Consider the following 20,973-nt stretch of genomic DNA (forward strand, 5'->3'; position numbering starts at 1 on the left):
TGAGGTTTCCCAGCTGTGACCGAGGGGCTTCAGACCTCACAAGTCTAATGCGTGAGATCACTCTGTTTATGTCTCATACACAGTACTAGAAGAATATAGCAGATTTCTAGCATCAGACCATCGACACACCGTGTTTCCCCGAAAATAAGACCTAGCTGGACAATCAGCTCTAATGCGTCTTTGGAGTAAAATAAGACTGGGTCTTATATAATATAATACAATATAATGTAATGTAATGTAATGTAATATAATATAACATAACATAACATAACATAACGTAACACTGGATCTTTATAATATAATATATAATATAATATAATATAATATAATATAATATAATATAATATAATATAATATAATATAATACTGGGTCTTATATTAATTTTTGCTCCAAAAGACGCATTACAGCTGATTGTCCGGCTAGGCCTCATTTTTGGGGAAACACGGTAGTTCATGCTAAGACTCAATTGTCAACCAATTATGGACATTTATATTCAGTGTTAATAAATTGTGCCATGATACACTGCTACCATACTCTGGACTTGAGTTTCCCATATTTTCAGGAGTGGGGAAGAAAAACATATCAATTCACTATTTTTAATACTACCCTGTATCTTCAAATTAGAATTTTTGAAGTCTTGCTTATATTTATAGAATGGCAGAAAAAGTGGAATATCATGCAGCTTACTTTTTTCGGTAACTAAAAGCAAATCTCTGCCTTTTTTCCTTTAAACTTGATCCATTTGTTATAAAGTACCTTTTAAAATGAACTCAGCTACAGTATAGTCTCTTTAAAAAAAGATTTATATATTCAGTAACAACAAATGACTGACTCATTAACTTGTGATTCTTTTTCCCCCCTTTTCTTTTAAAGATAATGTTTTTAGAAGAAGCATCTCAAGAAGAAAGGCTGGCCAAAGAATTTGGCTTCAAACCATGTGAAATAAGAGAACTGAGCCAACAGTAAGTCATAGCCAAGTTGTTCCCTTTTGCTGGACGCCATTAACTAATCCCAAATGATCAGAAACCTGCCTTGAGAGACAAAGAGCCTTTTAAAAATTTTTAAGCTGTGAGGTGGGAAGGAAGCTGTAAATAGAGAACAAGGAGCTGAAGGACAGAAACTCTGAGCACTAGAGGCTGCCATCATTCATTTCTTTCTTTTGCAAATATTTGTTGAGTTTACTATGTGCAAGAACTGGGATCTGGAGGTGAAAATGGTCTACCAAAATCTTACAGTGTTCATAGCCCCTGGGGAACACAGAGCAGAAACAAGTGCATAGACACATAAGCATGACAGTGATAGATTACGATACCTTCTATAAAGGAAGTAGAGAGGCAGCGTGATAGAGATAAACTGTTGGGAGGAGAGGAGGGAGATTTGGGGAGCAATAACTGACAGCATGTTTAGGGAAGACCTACCTCCAGACGTGCATTTGCGCTGCGATTTTATGTTCATTCAGTCATTTTTAATATTTGCTCAAAATGTGTTTCCTGGGCCCACTCTCTTAGCCTACTTGATTTTTGTGGAAATGGGAATACGTTTTTTAAGTTCAGATTTTATCTTGTTGCAAAAGTCAAGGAATGTTTCCAAAGTCAATGAAACTTCTAAGGTCAATCGAAATAAGTTTCATTCTAAAAACATCTTTATAACCTGGGAAGTGACTTTAAAGAAATGTAGTGAGAAGAACACTGAACTAGGGATTAGAGCCCCTGGTGTGAATTCTCAGGCTACAGCTTTGTGGCTATTACTGTAAAGCAAGCCACTTCCCTTCTTTGACTTGTCTCCTGGCTGTCAGCAAAAGGATCGTCTTTGGTGGTGTGGCCACCTAGTGCCCTGCAATAGATCTGTAAATGGGATTACCCCTGACCTTGAGGCAGAGGGGCTGGCCACAGTCCAGAGAGACGGGGTGACTGGCCATAAAGTTTTTTTGCACTTGCATTTATTCTCACATCTCCTACTCTCTTACTTCTCCCTACTTCTTCTCTGTGGGCTTGGAAGTATGCCTACGGTGGGCACGGAGATGAATCGAGTGATTTGTGCTGTTACTCTCTGCTTCCTCTCGCTAGATTTTCATGAGGATATATGTTGAGGAACAACTGAGATGTATAGTCACCTGCTTGTGTGCCTTGGGGATAAGGGATTAAAAGAAGGCGTGGGAGGTTGGGAGGGAGGGGGAGGATGGTGAAGTGGATGGAGGATGGGGAGAGGGACAAACACATCTGTGGGTCTTCACATCCTTTTGTCCCTCTTTATGAGGCTGCTTTGGGAGTTAAATTCATCAAACAAATGCAGATGCCAAGGGTCCTGTAAGCACTACACACAGAAAAGTGGTAAGGTAAGAAAAAAACTTGCACTTTGGTGGAAGACCGAAGTCTTTGAAGAAAAATCATATTTAAAATGCAAAGTGATTCGTATATCAAACACCTAAGATACGTATAGGCAGGTGAAGTTCTTTAAGTCAGGATTAAAATACCACAGGAGATAATGTCTCCGACTGTCCATTTAACAGATTCAGTGGATTTATGCGTTCAGGCCTATCTCAGCACAATGTGGATTTTAAAAAAAATAATTAAAATAACAACTCTGAGCAGTGCTTTGATAGGCGTGGGTCAGTCTGTAGCCGTGGACCATAGCGATGTTGGCAGGGCTAGGATTAGGGTGAGATGCCTGAGGCATTCACCTTGGGCACAGAATTTAAGGGGTGGTAAGAGGGCAAAAACCTCAGTAATCAAGATAAATAATAGTTTAATGCAATATTTTTAAAAATCAAAATTAATGTAAAAATCCACAATGAACAACATGCCAACATTTTAAATAAACACAGGATGTCGTTGGTTTCACACCCTTGCTTTTTTGCGCAGCAAAGCAGTTGTTTTCAAACAGCTCAGGTGTCCCAGGCCCATGGGATCATTGCAAACCCTGCAGGTCAGGTTAATGAGGGTTGACATTGGTGTGTGAGCAGATTGGGTAATTCAGGCCTCTATAGACGGTCATATGCATTGATTGTATGGCTTGTATTAATGTTTTCCACTTGGTGAGAAGATGGGTGGGTGTTTTGATAAGTGTATATAGGGGCACATATTGCTCTTTTCCTCTGGTTCCCATACAGCCTGACCATCACTGCAAGTTTGGAATGAAGTTGATGGTTTTCATCTGGGGGCAGTGGAGATTTTCTGATGGAATTATGACTGACTAAGTGAAAAGACAAGGGGGAAAGAAAGCAGGAGAGCTTGCTTTTACCTTTTCTGCTTCCGCTTCTAAGCCCCATCTCTGCTTTGCCTCCAGCTTAGTTTCTGATGGCTACAATTTAGCTGTAAGTGAGGTCTTCAGCGGAGAACTGAGTTCTAATCGTGGCTGGATCACTAACAAACAGCACATCTGAAAATGAGCTTGCCAATCCCCGAGTTTCCTTTTGCTCTCTCTCTAAAATGAGTAGTTGGACTCAGTGACTTCTGTCGTGTGCAGTTCTGACAGTCCACACTCTAGCACGTACTGATATCTGTAATAAACTCTGGACTATGATTGTGTGAATGTTTCTATTACTAAGCCTTTTACAATGCTTCCTGTTTCCTAAAAAGGACTATTAGCTTCCCTGGATGAAAGTCAAATTTCGGATGCAATAAATTCCCAGTGTGCTGTTGCTTCTGAAGGCTTTATACCCTGAATTTTCTCCTTTCCTTCTTTTACCTCTGCTACCTTCAGAACATGCTTGGGTTTCTCCTATGTGATAAACAAAGCATGACTTTCACTCCCCGCCAACATTACTGTTCCAACTTTCAAATATTTTCAAAGGGAGCCGTCCGTCTTTCTAGTACTTTCTCTAGCACTCAACTTTCACATTCATGGCTCTCTCCTCCCCATCATTGTTTAGAACTGAGAGCTCTCAGGGTCTTTCCTGAAGCCACACATCCTTGACTCTTACAGTTTTTGACACGAGTCACTGTCCTGTATTCCCTGCCTTCATGGCTGTCCTCAACACCTCTCTGTCCTCCTGACAGTAATGGCCTAGATTGGGCGTGACTTTCTCTTCCTCGGTCTTACTCATTAAACGGAGGGGACTGCTCAAGGTTCAGTTTTGTTCTTTCTTCTACAGAAATCCCTGGCACCACCGAGTCCTAGGGTCACCTACACAAAGACTCTCAAATCTGCATCTCATCTCTAGCTCTTCTGTGACCTGTTATCCCACATTTCTGATTGCTTTTTAGAGACTTGGAGGTCACACTTTGACCTCCAAGGTTTAATATGACATCACTCTTCCCTCTACATGGACTTTCCTTCTAAATTCTCTGACTTTATGTCATATGTTCAGCCTCACATGCTCAAAAACTCACTCTCTTTGACTCATTCTTCTCCTTTGCTTCCTAGAGCTAATGAAAGACCAAGTGCTTTCTCTCGTATTCCTACTTATCCTTTCTGTTCCTATCACCGCAATCTTTATTCAAAAATTTCATGCTTGAGAGATTGAAGGGGTCTTCCCACACATGCCGACCACCACCAGATCTTCTAAACCCAAGGTTTAGTATGTCACAGTTCTGCCAAAGAAAATAAAAAATAAAGAAACAAATGTCCTCATGATTCCCTTCTTCTTAGCTACAGAATAACAAATACTTGTTAATTCACTAAATTGAACATTCAAAACCTTTTCAAAAGACCCTTTTTTGTTGTTGTTTTAGGAAACATTTTAATATAGTGAAATGCATAGACCTTAGGTATATATGATAATTTGATAAATTTTGACAAATATATGCCTATGTAACCAACAGACCAACCAAAATATAAAACATTCCTATCGTCCTAGGGAGTTCCCTGTATCCCTTCCAGTCAGTCTCCAGCCGCCCTCAGGTAGTCACTGTTTGACTTGTATTACATAGATTACTTCTGCCTACTTTTGAATGTCATATAAATGGATAACTCAATATGTTCTCTCTTGTGTCTGGACTTTTCCATTCATCATAATGTCTTTGAGATGCATCCATATTGTTGTGTATAGCAGTGATTCATCTTTTTTCATTTCTGAATAATATTTCATTGTATCAATATACCACAGTGTATTTATCAACTTCCCTGTGGTGTTTGGATTGTTTCCAATTTGAGGCTCGTATGAATAAAGCTGCTATAAACATTCTTGTACAATCCTTTTTGTAACGATGTGGTTTGTTTTACTTGGGTAAATTACTAGGTGTGAAATTGCTCACTAAAACCTTTTATGTTTTGACCAGATCTACCTCCCCTACCTACACACACATGCACACACACACACACACACACACACACACACACACACACACAGATGCCCTCGTTCACCCCTAACCTCCTCAATTAGATTATAATCTCTTTGAGGACAAGAACCTGTCTTATTTCTCTTTGGAGTCCCTGTAAAGTTTAGCTGAGTTTCTTAAACATATTAGCTATTTGGGACATATTATTTGATTGAACAATTTAACTACATGAAGAAGTCATACTGCATTCTATTTTATGGTGGAGACAATAAAAGACCCAAGGACTGAAGTATTCTGGAGAGGTCAGTGACTAATAGCTGAGAGGAATCCATATTGCATCCTTCTCTGCTGTGTAATTCCTCAGCACAGCTCTAGAAGACTGGAAGACCTCCCCTCCCATCTTTTTTCTCTGTCTTACAATCCCCAATTGTGAGAACAAAAGTCATGAAACGAAAACATAACTTCACTCCTTTCTTGTGCTATGACTGCCCTTGCCTCTGCCCAACGCTGTGCTTTTTCCTCGCTTCATCATCTGTGGTTAACCTCACACCAGCCATTCCAACTTAGGAGCCATAGCTCTCTTAGCAGAGCTTCATTTTCATTTCTTGATCTCTAAATCATAGGAGAATTGAGTCGTCTGATTGCATCCTCTCTAAACCTATATGGGGTGAACAATTAAATCATTGTTGAGAGAAAACATGATTTAAAAGATATGGGGAATGACTGCAAATGCCATTAAATTCTTTTCCTCTCATCTTAGTGAGTTCTTCATGCCCGGGCTGGTGGATACACACATCCATGCCCCTCAGTATTACTTTGCTGGGAGTAACCTAGACCTGCCACTGCTGGAGTGGCTGACCAAGTACACCTTTCCTACAGAACTCAGATTCCAGAACATCGACTTTGCCGAAGAAGTGTACACCAAAGTTGTCGTAAGTATCCTGCGTGTGAGTGAGTGTCGGTGTATTATGTTTGGTCACCTGGAGAAGCGTCCATTTCTCGGGGCAAATTTTAAGTATAAAACAGACAGTCAAGGCTAGGTGGACTATAGAGATTTCTTTAGTTCTTTCGAGTGAGTTTGTGTCCATCTCACCAACAAGAGCTAGTCACTAGCAAAGAGAGAACTTGAGTTCCAATTCCCAAATCCCCAGTCTGGTGGGCTCTCATGACACTCTTTTACTTTTTGTGTTTTCCTTTACTAAATTTGGGTTTAATGCATATGTGTGTTCCCTTACTCCTGTCAATCCACAATACTGTTCTGGAGACCATATGGAATCGCTGTGTAACCTTTGGAACGTTCTGCGACTCATCTTCCCCATCTGTAAAAAAATAGAGAGAATGATAGTATCTGTTTCATAGGATTGTTATGATAATTAAGCAAGTTAATATTTGTGAGGTTCTTAGAATAGTGCCTGACACATGGTAAGTGCCCCATGTGTTGGCGCTACAAAAATACCCAAAGGCAATTTAAAATGACAGATTATAGTTAGAAGGATGTCACGTTATTTTGGTAGCTTTGCAGGGAGGGGAAATAGGCTGGTCCCCTATTTCAAAGCATTTGAGAATGTGATGAGCATGAACACCACTAGAGCACTGTGGGGCTAGTTCAGTCTTTGGACCTGGCTGTAGTGTGTGCCAACTATATGTTGAAGGCTCTGAAAATGACCTTCCTTCCACTAGCTCAAGAAATCAGTTCCCTTCTTTCTACCCCAACCCTATGCCCAATCCACTCAGCAACCAGACACAGCTTCTGCAGTTGAGAATGAAAGCTGCAAATACCTTCTTAGTATCTGGTGACTACTCCGTAGCATTCAACACACTTTATCTGAACATGCCTGCGTTTTTGTTGGACCCATTGTTGGTTTTTCTCCTAAAATGAAGACTATGCGATGATGACAATATTATAAGCCTTATATAGTGACCAGTCCCCCTGCCAGGTTCCCTGGTCTTGCATCATTCAAGCCTTGAAGAATAAAAGCAAGTGCTATCATTTATATACTTGCCTCACTTAATTATAAATTCAGTGTAATTGTGGATCTTACACATTTAGCATGCATCCACATAACACCAGAAAATTGAGAAGGACTAAAGCTGTGTATGAAGTTGCTGCTGCATTGTGTTCATGAACCGTGTTAACCACACCACATCTTTTTATCTTCAAAATTTATTTATACCTTGCATTGTTCTAAAAAGGGTTTGAGATATCTTAAAATTGCATAGTATCCAACAGAAGAAAATGAGTCACGAAATCACAGCAAAGGAAAAAAAGGGAAGAGGAAAAATAAAATAAAACCAAGAGGTAAATGTATGCCATGGCGGTCCACACACTTGTTAGATTTGTCACAAATGTGGCTTTAATTATCTAGCAGCTGACCCAGAAAGGGAAATCAACTTTGAAATGTACACTGTGTGTATATTACAAAAATATAACATTTGTTAAGGTAAAGCATATCTGTTTCTCCTACTGAAATTTAAGAAAATTAATCCCAGTATGTTGATATAGTTACATACTATGTTGTCAAAATATATATTGTCAAGGTGCTATCACAAAAAGTCCAGATATGTCTTTTATGTTTTGAGAGAGTACCTAGAACTATGCATCCTTCATTTCATACTCCATAAATAGCATTTCAAATCAGAGATTTAGTTCAGTATTTGATGCCAGTGAATACAAAATAGGTGTTATCCTCGACAAGTATTTGCAGTGCACACATCCCATGTTTCTGATTATGGGCAGGCCCACACACTTTAAGAACTGCATGAGCCGTGGGTATGGTTGACAGCTATTTCAGAAAGTTAAGATTTGTTAACTAGAGCCTGTCTCTAGGCTGAAGACTGCCCAGGGCAATACAAAGGGGTACTAAGGCAGTATCCATGAATAGAACCAAGACATTTTTGTTTTTGATTTTCTCCCTCAGAAAACAGTCCTCCATCTGTATTTCAACATATGGGCAATCAAGACCCCGGAGTTTTGCACCACAGATTTTGACAGTGCTAAGTCAACCTGCAAATGATTTCAAGTTTATATTAGCAAACATCTCCTGTGATTGTTAAAGCAAAAAAATCCCAGTAAATCAATCCTGGACTATCTCCCTTTAAACATTGCAAACTGGGTGAGAGGTACAGTTTTAAATTGGACTCGAATGAACTAAGAAGAGTAGAAAGTTCAGGAATCTCTCTATATATGTATTTTTTCAGTTTTATTTTTTTAAAATAAATGTATTGGGGTGACATTGGCTAATAAAATTATATAGGTTTCAAGTAATTCTGGCATACGTCATCTGTATATATTGTACAGATTATAGTCAAGGTGACTGGAGAGTGAGATTCTTGGTAAGTGTGCCACGACAAACTAACTGTAAATATTCTCTTGCGTAATAGAATGAATATGCTTACTCTATGGGGTTGTCAGAGATTCAGCACATGACTCGAATTCCAAAGTCCTTAAAGGACAAGGTGGAAAGACAGGGAGTAAGGCCACTCTTTCCCCCTACTTTAGTTCATGGAAATTTTCTAATCTATGAAGAGACTGTTGGCTTACTGGTCTTGAAGCTCATTGTCACCTTAAGTTTGGAATCGAATATTGAGCTTAGAAAGTTTGGCCTCAAAATCCTTTTTGTCAAGCCGTGGAAGGCTGAGAAAAGGTTGGGAAATCCAGCCAACAGTTTGATGTTATTCCTGATAGGTTTTGTTATAAATGGGAAAAATACAAAATTGTCCTAAGTGGAAGAGCCCTTTGGAAAGCTTATGAGAAACTAGGGTGGAATAGGGGCCTAGAAAGCCCAAACAGAACATATGAAGAAGGAAAGTAGTTGCATTTTAGATGGCCCATCTAGTAAGATTTTTAAGCATCACTCTTATTTTTGTTTCAATTACGTATGTCACAGACACGTAGCTAGCTGGCTTGTTAAATGGGCTAAACTCAGTGGAAACAAACAAGAGCAGCTGCGGGGGTCTTTTTCTTGCTTTTTTTCCTCCTTTCTTTTTTTTCCTTTGCGGGCTCCCCCTATAACTATAATTTGGGCAGATTCTTGAAATTTCTAGTCTTTCTAGTTTGAAACTGCAGTTTCTCATCCAGAAGAAACTTTTCTGAATGAGAACCTTTTCTCCCATGACTCAGAGGACAGACCTCTGTCAGTGTCTGCGTAGCACCTCCGTGTTCTCGTTGATAAATAACCAGAATTTTCCATTTTGATTTCATCTTCAAGGCCAGATTTTAGAAACGGGTTTTAAAAGTTTGAGAATTTAGAAAATGTTCAATTACGCTTTTGTTTTCATTTTGAGTTTCATTTTATTCCAGTTAGTAGATGTAACTTCTGTGATTATTTTTCTTGGGAATTAGTTCAGTCTGTTACTTTATGACCTAAAAAAAGGTTAATGTTTCTGTACATTTTTAAAAGGATTGTGTTTTCTCTGTCAGTGTGACGTTTTTTATATCTCTATTAGATTAAGTTGTTAAAAGTGTTAAACAAGTCTTCTGTCATTTTCCTCTATGTTCTCCCATATGACAAGACAAGAAACTTACATGCTCTTCTTTTCTTTATGATATAACCACCCCTCCTCCATGGTCTATGTTATATTGTCTGAGGTTTTAGTTCCAATTTATTTTTTTCAACATCTACGCTTAATGTAAAATAAGTTTTAACTTTTAAATGTAATATTTTAAAACTAATTTAATTTCATTTTGTTATTTTTCAACATCTGCACTTAATTTAGCAATGAACTTTACTTTTTCTTTTGTTGTTTGGGTTCCCTGCCTTCCTTTTGGATTCATTTTTCATTTTCTTGGAATATAGCCTCTGATAATCCTTTTCAGTAAAGCAAGTGATAAACAGTCCACATCCTTGAATTACCAAAAGTGGTTTTACTTTGTTCTGACTCTTGAATGATGCACTTTCTCTGTAGAGAGAATTCTATTTGGAATGATTTGCCTGTAAGCATCGGATGTGCTAATGTCAATCTGATTCCCATTTTGGCAATTTGCTGGTCTTTAAGATTTTCTCTTCATTCTTGATGGTCTGAAGTTTCCCTTAGAGATCTGTTTTTCCAGTTCATTCTCTTTAATATGTAGTTCATTCAATATGAGAACTCCTGTCTTTCTTCCATTCTGGGAAATTTATTTCTCTCTCTTTCCTTTGAGTATATTCCTCTCTCCATTCTGCTTTTTCTTTTGGCAACTTCTATTAGAAAAATGTTAAAACTTCTGTACATACTTTTGTATTATATTCTTAAAGAATGCCATGGCCCATTTTGCAAGTCATTAATTCGCTCTTACTGTTATAATAGCCTCTTCCTCTTTCAAGGATATAATACTTTATCTTATTCTTTTAAGGATACTAATTTTAGTTCATTTTATGTCATTTGTTGCTTAGTAATTCTGCTTCCTCAGGTGTTCATTCAATAAATATTTACTAAGCACACACCAGGATCTGGGCATTTCTGTAGTAGCCAGAGGTTGAATTCAAGGTGTCTGTGATGGTGTTGGCTTTTCTTCCGGACTTGTGATTCTGAGACTGAGCTCATCCTTGCTCATAGCTGACTGGCTCTGATCATCTTCTTTCATCAACCAGGTATATGTTATTTCATGTGCCAAGTGTCTTAAAATTGGAAAAGATTGACATAAAAGTCCAGATTTTCCAAGTATCTGGGCATCTGAGACCGACACCACTGGGCTGTCATTTGATTTTTGCGACGATTGGATGAAGCAGAGTAGAGGCTGCTGTCTGAGACAGGGCATGTTCTTCCCCATTATTAACATTTAAAGTGTTTTCTTTTTCCCCTGAAGGTTTTTCTTTTAATTTATCCTACAACCTTTCTATTGACTTCCAAATTTCACTTGTAAAATTTTTACTGTTGAAGAACTCTTGTTCTCGATTTTCATAACATTCTGTTCTTATTTTGTGGATGTGATATCTTCTTTTATTTCTTTGAGAATGTTCATCATAGTTTTTAGTTTTTACTTGTGATTCCTTCTGATCCTACAGATTGCCTGTTTCTTCTAAGATTTTTTTTTTTTTCCAGGCTTTTTCTTCCCTGTTCTCCTTTTCATAGCAGCTGTCCTCCAGTGTCTGTCAAACCTTGAACACTCTTATTCATACGTAAGAGTGATGCTCTGAGTTGCCATTTGGAAGATCTGGGTTAGGATAGCACTTGTTGACTGGTGAACTTCATCACAGGATGAACAACAATGCAGTGAATAGCCTTTTCAGTTTCCCGCATGTCATTGTGAGGATATCTTTCTTCTAGAGCTATTCCTCTTTTCTAGCAAATAGTCATTCGGTCCTGCCAGGAGTGGTGGGAATAGTACATGTGGCATTCTTGGCAAGATTACCTGGGGGGCCTGGAGGTGAGACTAATTTTTTTTTAAAATCACTTATTTTCAGCCTATGCCTCACCTTGTCCTTTGGGGCTTGTGTCCTCTAACTACTCTCCAGTTTCTACAAAGAGTAAATCCCTCCTGCAAGGAACAGGTTAGGGGTGGTTGATTGAGACAATTCCCAGTTAACAACCACTTGCTTCTCTCTCTCTAAGTTGCTTTCAGGTTCTCATCCATATTCTCTGTCTTCCAAAGAGATGTTGAAATGTTTCTGCTATTCATGTCTCTTCTCATGATCTTCTTGTTGGTTAATAAATTTTGTACTCCTTTACTGTTATTTTAGTGGAAATTTGCTAAGGAGATAGATACATGTGTGACCAATCTGCCAGGTTGAACTAGAAATCTGGTTGAATAAATTTACCCTGTTATGGATAGAAAAATCTCATTTATTCACTCCCAGATGCAATAAAGTTTGCATATTCTTAAACAAACTTAAAACATAAGAAATTAATTAGTACCACATTTTATGAATTCTGTAACAGAGAACGGTATGAATCTAGGATATCAAAAATACCAATTTCTCTAGCTCACCTTTTTGGGATATCAATACTTTTGCCATTTACCTTAACTGTATTTCATATCAAGATGGCATACCTTTAAATAAAAACATTTTAAAATTGAAAGCTAGAATTCTATTTTCATCTTTCTATGCCACGTGACATTCTGGGCACATGTGACCCGTGGTTTTTGTGATTTATTTTTAGAGGCGAACACTAAAGAATGGAACAACCACAGCTTGTTACTTTGGAACAATTCACACTGATGCATCTCTGCTCCTTGCGGAAATTACAGGTGAGGAGATGAAAGCATGATTTGTGGGCACATCAAGCAAAGCCAGCCAGACCATGTCTGAAAGTGACTTATGCTTATGGGTGGTCCTGCTTTTTAATTGTTAGAATTTGAGCATTGCATTTCTTGCAAGTAATTAGGTGTCTGTGTATTACTGTGGCCCTGAATGTTTTTATTGTTTAAGTAATTTGATTATTTACTTACGGTTTTTGGTTCTAGAATGTGCGAGTTTGAATTTTATGTATTAATTTAGGGCTTTGGGGAGCAAATTTAATAATTCTAGTGATGGCAACAGTTTATGATAATCAACAGACATATCTTAGCTGTTGATTAGACTCAGGGCACGGAGCTATATGCTGGGAACACAATGAAACAGAACATACCTCTACCCTTGAGGATCCAGACAGGACTAATTGATTGATAACTACACACATTGATTAATAACGTTAGGAACAGCTGTAGTGCTTTTTCTAAGATATCTGATGTTGTGCAGAGCACTCTACATGGATTAGCTCAGCTCAGCTGCAGACAGCCTTCTGAGGGAGTTATCAACGTCCTTGTGTTACAGATGGATAAAGTGATGCTCAGAGAGGTTATATAACATGCATCAATCACACAGCTGGTAAGCAGCACTGGGTCTTGATTGAGGTTGATGATTCTAAAACTTGTACCCAACAGAGTGCCGAGCACAGGGCAGGTGCTCAGTAAATGCTGTTGGCTGATGTGCTGACACTATACTTACTGACAAAGGTAGTTTATGCCAATAGGCCTGAACAGTGATGCTGACAATAACTGTTGCCGTTTTTGGAGGAGACAGTGAGGACCCCGAGCTGGATCATCTGGAAAGACTTCATGGAAGGAATCTTTAAACTGGGCTTGGAAGGGAAGATAAAATGGAGAGAGAGGAAAATGTCCTTCAGGCAGGGGACATGACATGGACAGAGGGTGGGGATAGGAATGTCCACGGCAGACACAGGAAGCAGGGAAGCGAGTAGCTGAAGCTGGAGGACAGGACGCATTGCATGGTGGGTTGAGAGAGGAGGGTAGGCAGAAGGGATGGTTCAAATTGTGGAGAGATTTGAATATGCATCCAAAACTCAAAAAACGCTTTGAGCCATATGAGGTATGTGATGAAGGTGGTGTTTTAAAGAAGAATAATCTGATGGCCAGTTACTAAAATGAATTACAGGGAAAGAGAGAGGTAGAAACACTCCTGAAAGATTCTTATGACACAGGTAGAGACATTGGAAAAAAAAGCATTAACGTGGCCCAGTGTAGATTCAACTTTCTAGCTGTAATAGCATTCCTGTAGCACCTTTAAGGAAGACTAGGTTTCTTTAGTGCTGAGCTGATAATAGGACTAAATAAAATTCTTCACCGATAATAATATTGGTGTTGCTACAGTTAAAAATAATATTGATATTGCTTCAGTTAAGAATAAGTATCTGTTCTAAGCTTTATGTGCCAGACACTTTACATACATTACTGGATATATTTCTCGTGACCCTGCATATACATAGCAGAGAACACTGGGAACATACAGGTTATACAGGTTTTGACCTTAAACAAATAATATCCACCATCCTAGAAGTAATCAGAGAAATAAGGAGTCCAATCCAACCGAGTTTGTCGAACTCCAGGGCCCATTTTCTTATCATTAGACTATGCTACTTCTTCTGTAGAACAGAGGAAGAGTATCGAGAGGGACTCCATCCATGGGACAGTGGTAGAGTAGGAGACAGCAGGGAGATTATGAGTTGTGGAAAAGATGAGAAGAAAGAAAGAGAAGAAACAAGGCGTAGCTATGTCGTGGTGTAATAGAGTGTTTCCCCGGGACTCAGGCTGTCCCCTCTCTTTCCAAGTGATAAAAAGGATAGTTATGACTTGAGTGAAAATATAGACAAATTGTATAAGCAAAGGGAAAAGCTGAATAGTAAGTAAACAACACCTGAATGTTACCTGGCCAGCCTAGGAGTTAGGATGGGGGAGGTAGTGGTTGAAATGATGGATGGAAGAATATTCACTACTGTGTTTCCCTGAAAATAAGACATAACTAGAAAATAAGCCCTGGCATGATTTTTCAGGATGACATTCCCTGAACATAAACCCTAATGCGTCTTTTGGAGCAAAACTTAATATAAGACCCGGTCTTATTTTCGGGGAAACATGGTACTTAGAGAACTTAGCGGCGTTTCATTGTTACTGTTCTTAAGTGGTGTGATGATGGATGACCTTTCACATTCTCATTTATGTTTTCATAATGATTTTAATTAAACATGTTTTGAAAAGGCTCAGAAAAGGTACTGTGTGAGAAAGAAATATGACTTTAGATTCTTTTTGTGTCTGCCTCACAGATAAATTTGGGCAGCGGGCATTTGTGGGCAAAGTGTGCATGGATTTGAATAACACGGTTCCAGAATACAAGGAAACCACTGAGGAATCAATCGAGGAAACAGAGAGGTATGTTTGTCTTGATTTGTCTTGTGGGCGGTCCCTCTGCTGCACTGATGGGCTTAGAGATGGAGAGAGGTTCATCTCTAAACTAGGTGAGATGAACATATGTCACTTTGTGGGTGTGCCCAACTTTGTGAAATTAATCTGGTCCTAAAAAAAAAAAAAATGTACGTCAACATTATTTTTATATATCAAATTACATTTTTAAAGCTTCTGGGAACTTGTTATAGGAGTCCTAGGGTAAACCCCTTTGTAAAATGGTGGACTCTTTCTTGAAGTAAATGATTTACCCTAACCCTCTCCTTTATTATAGATCTGAGCTTCTCCAGATCTATAGATTGTACTTGCTTTATGTATATGTGGCCTGCTCATTAAATTACAGTTAACTCTTGTACAACCTGGGTTGGACCTTTTCATCTCACGTTGGGGTATTCTACTGATCCTATAAGTATTTTTTCCTACGTTTCTTTAATGGCTTTTCCATGGTGCCTGAAGGATTTGACAAGGAATTGTGTTGTATGTAACTCAACATCCAAAAGATATACATAGAAGAAATTTCTTTAGATTTAAATCTTCCTCAAGACCAAACATATCCTGATGCAAATTTTAGAAGTCCGTCTTTTCTTTAGTCCCCAGGTCTCCTTCACCTTAAGTGTGTCCTCTGAAAAGGGTGGCTTAGGGGCTGCTGTGTGCTCCCAGACAGAAGGAATCATGCACCTTCCCCTCAGCAGTGACCGTCTGCTCAACTTTTCTACTAATTTGTGTGTGTGGTCAGAGTAAACCTTAATTTACATTTGATTCTGAAACAAAGAAATACCAGAAGGCAGGAAGCTATAGCTAGCACATACTTCCAGCCAGGGCAGAATTAGCTGTTTCCTAGGCCATAGAGACAGCACCAACCTTACAGGTAGAATTGGTAAGATCACCAACACTTTCACAGCCACCACTGGCCTCTTCCTTCTGCCTCACTCCAGCATGCGGGCCTAGTGGGACTCTGCCTTTGGAAATAAGTGATGGGCTTGTGTGAACAAGTAGCTTCCACTTTAGGGAAATTAGGAGCAGAGAGCCCCATGGCTTCTAAACCCCTCCAGGTGCACAGACCAGGACTCAGGAGCATAACATATTGCAATATTCCCCCAAACGGAGCTTAAGCTTGAGTGCTGTGGGAACACTGGTAGCTTAAGTTAGGTGATGTTAGATGACAGCTGATGTTAGATGACAACATCTCATTGCCCTGTGATTTTGCACTCCATCTCTCTGGCTGCAAATGAGAAAGCAGAGTAATTACTACTTGTTAATCTTTAATTAGTGGTGGTGAAACATGTGCAGTGTTAGCAATGTTTGCATGGAAAATAGGACATGGAAGGATCATGTTTTCACCCTTTCAAAATTTTTATTTGAAAATGCCTAAATTTTCTAACTTCCCATTTGTTGCTTTATTTCAGATTTGTGTCAGAAATGCTCAAAAAGAACGTAAGTAAACTTATTGCCCACTTGTTTTTGGATTGCCTTTGTCTTAGTTGTAGGGTTTGGTATTAAGGTGTTTGGTGGAGATTAATCTGTGTACATTTGGCTTATTCCATGCACGCAGAAGTATTTTCCTAGACCCTTAAATTGTTTTCGCAGTGGACCCGTCACCTCGGCTCAATGAGGTCAGGCATTTTTTGCTTTCGCAGTGGTTTTCTCTTCCCCTCCTCTGGGACCTTCTAATTTCACAGGACTGGTCTCTGGGGAGTTGGGGCAGGGCTTCATGGCTGTGACAATTGGTGGCAATTGGAAATTGAGGCACAGTTTGTTGGCTACGTTAATATTGGCTCCCACCTCTTGTACTCCCTGATCTGGTATAACACACAGGTGCTGTCCAGCCCTGATACCCCTGCCACGGGCTGCTTTGGTCCGTAAATGTGTGCCTGTCACATGGCCTGCAGGCACTCAACCAGCCCTGGGGTTGGTGAGCCTGTGGAGGCGGTGCTGTTTCCTGCCCCCATCCCCAGCAGGCTGCTTTGTGGCTCCATGATACAATCTCTTAGATTGGCAAGCCAAACCCTTCCCTTGCCATCTTTTGAGATCTGATCAGAAACCATAGGAAACCTCAGAATTTCTTTCAATCTAACTTGGGAGACCTAGGTGGAACATTCTGGATCCTTATTCTTACCATCCATTTATGAATTCTTTTTTCCTGCTTTGCCCTTCACCTTGGATGATGTCAGGGCAAATTTTTCAACTTAATAGTTCTCATGGCCAGCATACTTCCCCAAGATCTAGAAAGTGGAATAGGCCACCACCACACTTGTAGTCTGCCCAGCACTCTCCTTTAAAGTTTCTTGTTCTGCCTCTCAATTCTCTTCATAAAGGTCACTCGTCTGCACCTTCATGTGGTTGTGCAGCAGGGAATGTCTATCATTTGGGATAAGATCTTCTTCTACTGAACTTGGTGCTGTAGAACATACTCTCCTTTATCCTCAGCCATGAGCCGTTTCCATGAAACCCAGCACTTCTACCCAGTCTTGGAAAGGGGGACTGTCCCCAAAAATGAAGATATAAAATCATCTTGTATGAAATGCTTTTTGGGATATGCTGTATATTCATGATACCCATAGCTTCCTTCTCAACTGGTTTTTATTATTTCCAGTATTCTAGAGTGAAGCCCATAGTGACACCACGTTTTGCCCTTTCCTGCTCTGAGACTTTGTTGGGCGAACTTGGAAACATCGCGAAGACCAATGATTTGCACATTCAGGTGGGTGTTTTTCTCCTGTTTCTGCCACTGTCCAGACCTGCAAGACTTCACGGTACCCTAATCTCCAATTCTTCTGCTGAGATCTCCTAGTGGTATAGCTTCATGGGCCACGGAGGGCTCTTACAGACGTCATCTAAATCCAGTTCATTTGTTTTTTCAGTAAGAAACCTAATGTTCTTTTTACTCTCAATTGTCTCTGATCAGGTTTGAAGAGATCAGGACAACATAAGTAACCAAAGCAAGATCAATGACAGACTGGTTTACCTCTTCTCCGTAGGATATATGTAATGCGTTTCTTTCCTACTTCTCTTTTATTTGATATTTGCTCAGCCTTCTAGTCCTTCATTTTTGAAGGAACCACCTATTATTTGAAAAGCAATAAGAACTTAATTTCCACTTGAAAAAATGCATTTAAAAGCCCTTTTGTTCTGAGTTTCTTAATTTAAAATCAGGAACAAAAAAGGTATATCTTACTTTGTCATCATGCAGTTGCAATTTAGGGATGAAACACTTTTTAAAGCTTCCAGCTGCGTTAAAATTGGGAGTTGGAGGCTCCCCTCCCCCATCCAAGCTTCATTACATACTGCACTAAGATCTTCCCTCTGAAGTGTTGACTATCTTATAACAAAAGGCAAGTCAGGGGAAGGACAACACATTGATTGTTTATCATTTGTAGGGTGGAGGCTGTTTTTGTTTTTAAGATTTCTCTTTTAGGGCTCATTAACTGTTCTCATCTTTCCCCACTTTGTTTACTTTCTTTCTTTCTTTGCAGTCTCTGATATTTAAATTTTTGATTCAATCCCACACAATTGTAGGGGAGGAAAAAGTTTTCCTCTGCCTTCTTAGGGTCCCTGTCTGGGTCTGAAAATGAAACTGACTTAGGGCGGGCACCTCTCACGTGTGGGTTTTATGATCTGTTTCAGGAGAGGAAGGAGGGGTAATGTTAGAGTGACCTTCCTGGTTCTGTCATTTTCTCAAACTCCTTCAGCTTAGTATGGCATATATTTAATATGCCAAGATGCCATATTTTGGGATAGTGTGTCCTGAACCTCATCAACACACAACAAAATCAAGCATAATCCTTGCTGTGGATGTGTGTATGTGTGTATTTACCCAAATTTATCAAAATGACTTAATCATCTGGGTTTTCTTTCTTCTCTTCTGATGCCCATGCATTTCTTCAGTGGTCTAGGATTTCCTCAAGGCCAGGGATAGAGCTCATCCTGTAGGTGGAACACTCGTTTTTAGAACATTGCTATTTTTTCTTTTATTTATGCATACTCTACCTCATGGGCAGAGGGAACCAGCGTTGCCATTTTTGGAAGTGGTAACTTGCTCGTGAGTTACTTCCCATAATATATATTCACCACCAGTTGGTCTGAAATGATTTTTATTTTAGGCGAGGGATTGGTGTGGTTACACTTAAAGTGCTGTGTCTCAAAAACACTTTATGCCCTCTCACCTTTCGTGGTGCTCTGGAGAAAAATTCGTGTGGGGGCCAGGCCTCACTTGTTTTGCTTGAATGTGGATTCCTATGGGCTCTTTCTTGGTGACTGCAGGGTTGTCTTGCTCAGTTATTTTCCAACTGTTTTCTGCAGAAGAACTCATTCTGGAAGGCAAAAAGGGGGACAGAATGGGGACAAGGTCCCAGAGTCCCAACTCTACTTCCTTCTGAGAGGCAGCTGGATTTCTATGAATTTTTATCAGAATAACATTTCCAAAGTTAAAATAATTTGGAAAATCACTCATCTAGTCCAACCTTTTTATTTGAGAGAGAAGCAAATGGAGCCCCAAAGGAAAGAACTAACTTGTCCTAAGACACCTAAGTAGGGTCAGAACTTGAGCTAAAATTCAGCTCTCTTTGTTCAAATTCCAATTTTCTTATGAGTGACCCATGCTATTTGTTCTTTTGATGGCCACTGAACTCTTTTCTTAAACAACCACCAAAGGAGGTAGGTGGTCATAAATAGCTAGACTCTTAAGTCTTCAAGGAATACTGTTTGTTTTTGTTTCTTCTTGCTATAGTTTGGAATTTGAAAAGACTTTTTTTGGAAGAACATTATATGGGTAAAATATTACATGTTTGTGTAATTACCTACTCATAGTTTCTTTGTCATATATATGTTATATACATGATACAGAATTGTTTTAAATAAGGCACATGTACAATCTTCATTGTCTTTCTATGTGGTGCCTCACACAGGCAAGTAGAAACCATCCATATCATTTGGGGGTAGGAAGTATAATTTCTAATGGTATTTTACATTAAAAACTTGAAAATATTATTTCTTTTCTTGCAGAGTCATGTAAGTGAAACTCTTGATGAAATTGAATCTGTGAAAAAGTTACACCCTGGTTATAAACACTATACAGATGTGTATGATAAAAACAATCTTCTGACAAATAAGGTAAATTGCATATCATGACATAACCTGTGTGAAGCAGGGCATATATCTAAATGTGAAAATCTCAGTAGGACTCTTCAGACCTCTATGACAGGTGCATTCCCCAAACTAGAGTAAAGCTCCAAGTGTGCAGGTGAGTATGTGTACATTGCAAAAAAATGCGCCTGAAGTTTCATCCCAGTAAATACATCGAAAAGCTTCATTGCGAGTGCGAAAGTCATTTGGTCCAGGACATATTGAAGTGTCTATTAAAATGTAAATGTGCTTTCCTTTGAGTTAGCAGATCATTTCTAAGGATCCATTCTGTAAGGAATGTGAATAGGAATGTTAATAATATACAAAAGTTAAAACATGGCTATCGTGAGGGATTTTTAGATTATAGAACATCCATAATCAGAATTTTATCCAACATTTACAAAGAATGAGCTATTCTTCCTGAGGGAAAAAGCAGCAGGGTTTTTCACTTTTTATTTTTAAACACTCTTAAGATTGCTTTTTAAAAAAATGAGTATGTGTTATTTTTATAATTAAATAATTTTTAGTTAATTAAAATTAATGTGAGTGTGGAGAGACCTCATTAGAAAAATATACTCCTTGGCCTTCAATGAAATGTACAAACAGCATGGAGAATTGAACGACTGCAGCCAGTGAATTCTTAGTGGCAATGTGAATGGAGATGTGAATATGATTAATTTGAAAGGTTAATATTCTGCATAAATCTTGTAAACCTTCATCTTCCTCCTCCATTACATGTATTTCCATATGATTAATAAATTAACCTTCAATTTGCATGTTAATTTCATTTGCACAGAGGTAAGGAAAATTGTATTTTAATAATAATTCTGTGGCCACTGAACCATGCCCCCCAAGGGAGAAAGGAGGGACAAACAGTTCTGAAAAAGTCTTATTCAGGAAAACCCACAAATATTACCAAGACTGAAAAGTAAGAGAAGTCTCTGTTGTGCGCAGTTGCCTGCCTTCTTGGATCA

At 39.0% G+C, this 20,973-nt stretch overlaps 1 protein-coding gene across 1 annotated transcript in view; it reads left to right on the forward strand.

The window, feature by feature from the left end:
- GDA (guanine deaminase) overlaps nt 1-20,973 on the forward strand; it is a 67,896-nt gene that overhangs the window by 27,897 nt on the left and 19,026 nt on the right. The window contains exons 2-8 of the mRNA XM_019736678.2: nt 875-963; nt 5,981-6,152; nt 12,301-12,388; nt 14,740-14,845; nt 16,285-16,312; nt 17,472-17,579; nt 19,880-19,987. Coding sequence (XP_019592237.2) covers nt 875-963; nt 5,981-6,152; nt 12,301-12,388; nt 14,740-14,845; nt 16,285-16,312; nt 17,472-17,579; nt 19,880-19,987 — 699 coding nt within the window. The remainder of the gene's footprint in view (nt 1-874; nt 964-5,980; nt 6,153-12,300; nt 12,389-14,739; nt 14,846-16,284; nt 16,313-17,471; nt 17,580-19,879; nt 19,988-20,973) is intronic.

This window comes from Rhinolophus sinicus, linkage group LG04 (genome assembly GCF_036562045.2).
Source record: "Rhinolophus sinicus isolate RSC01 linkage group LG04, ASM3656204v1, whole genome shotgun sequence".
In the NCBI taxonomy this organism is placed as follows: domain Eukaryota; kingdom Metazoa; phylum Chordata; class Mammalia; order Chiroptera; family Rhinolophidae; genus Rhinolophus; species Rhinolophus sinicus.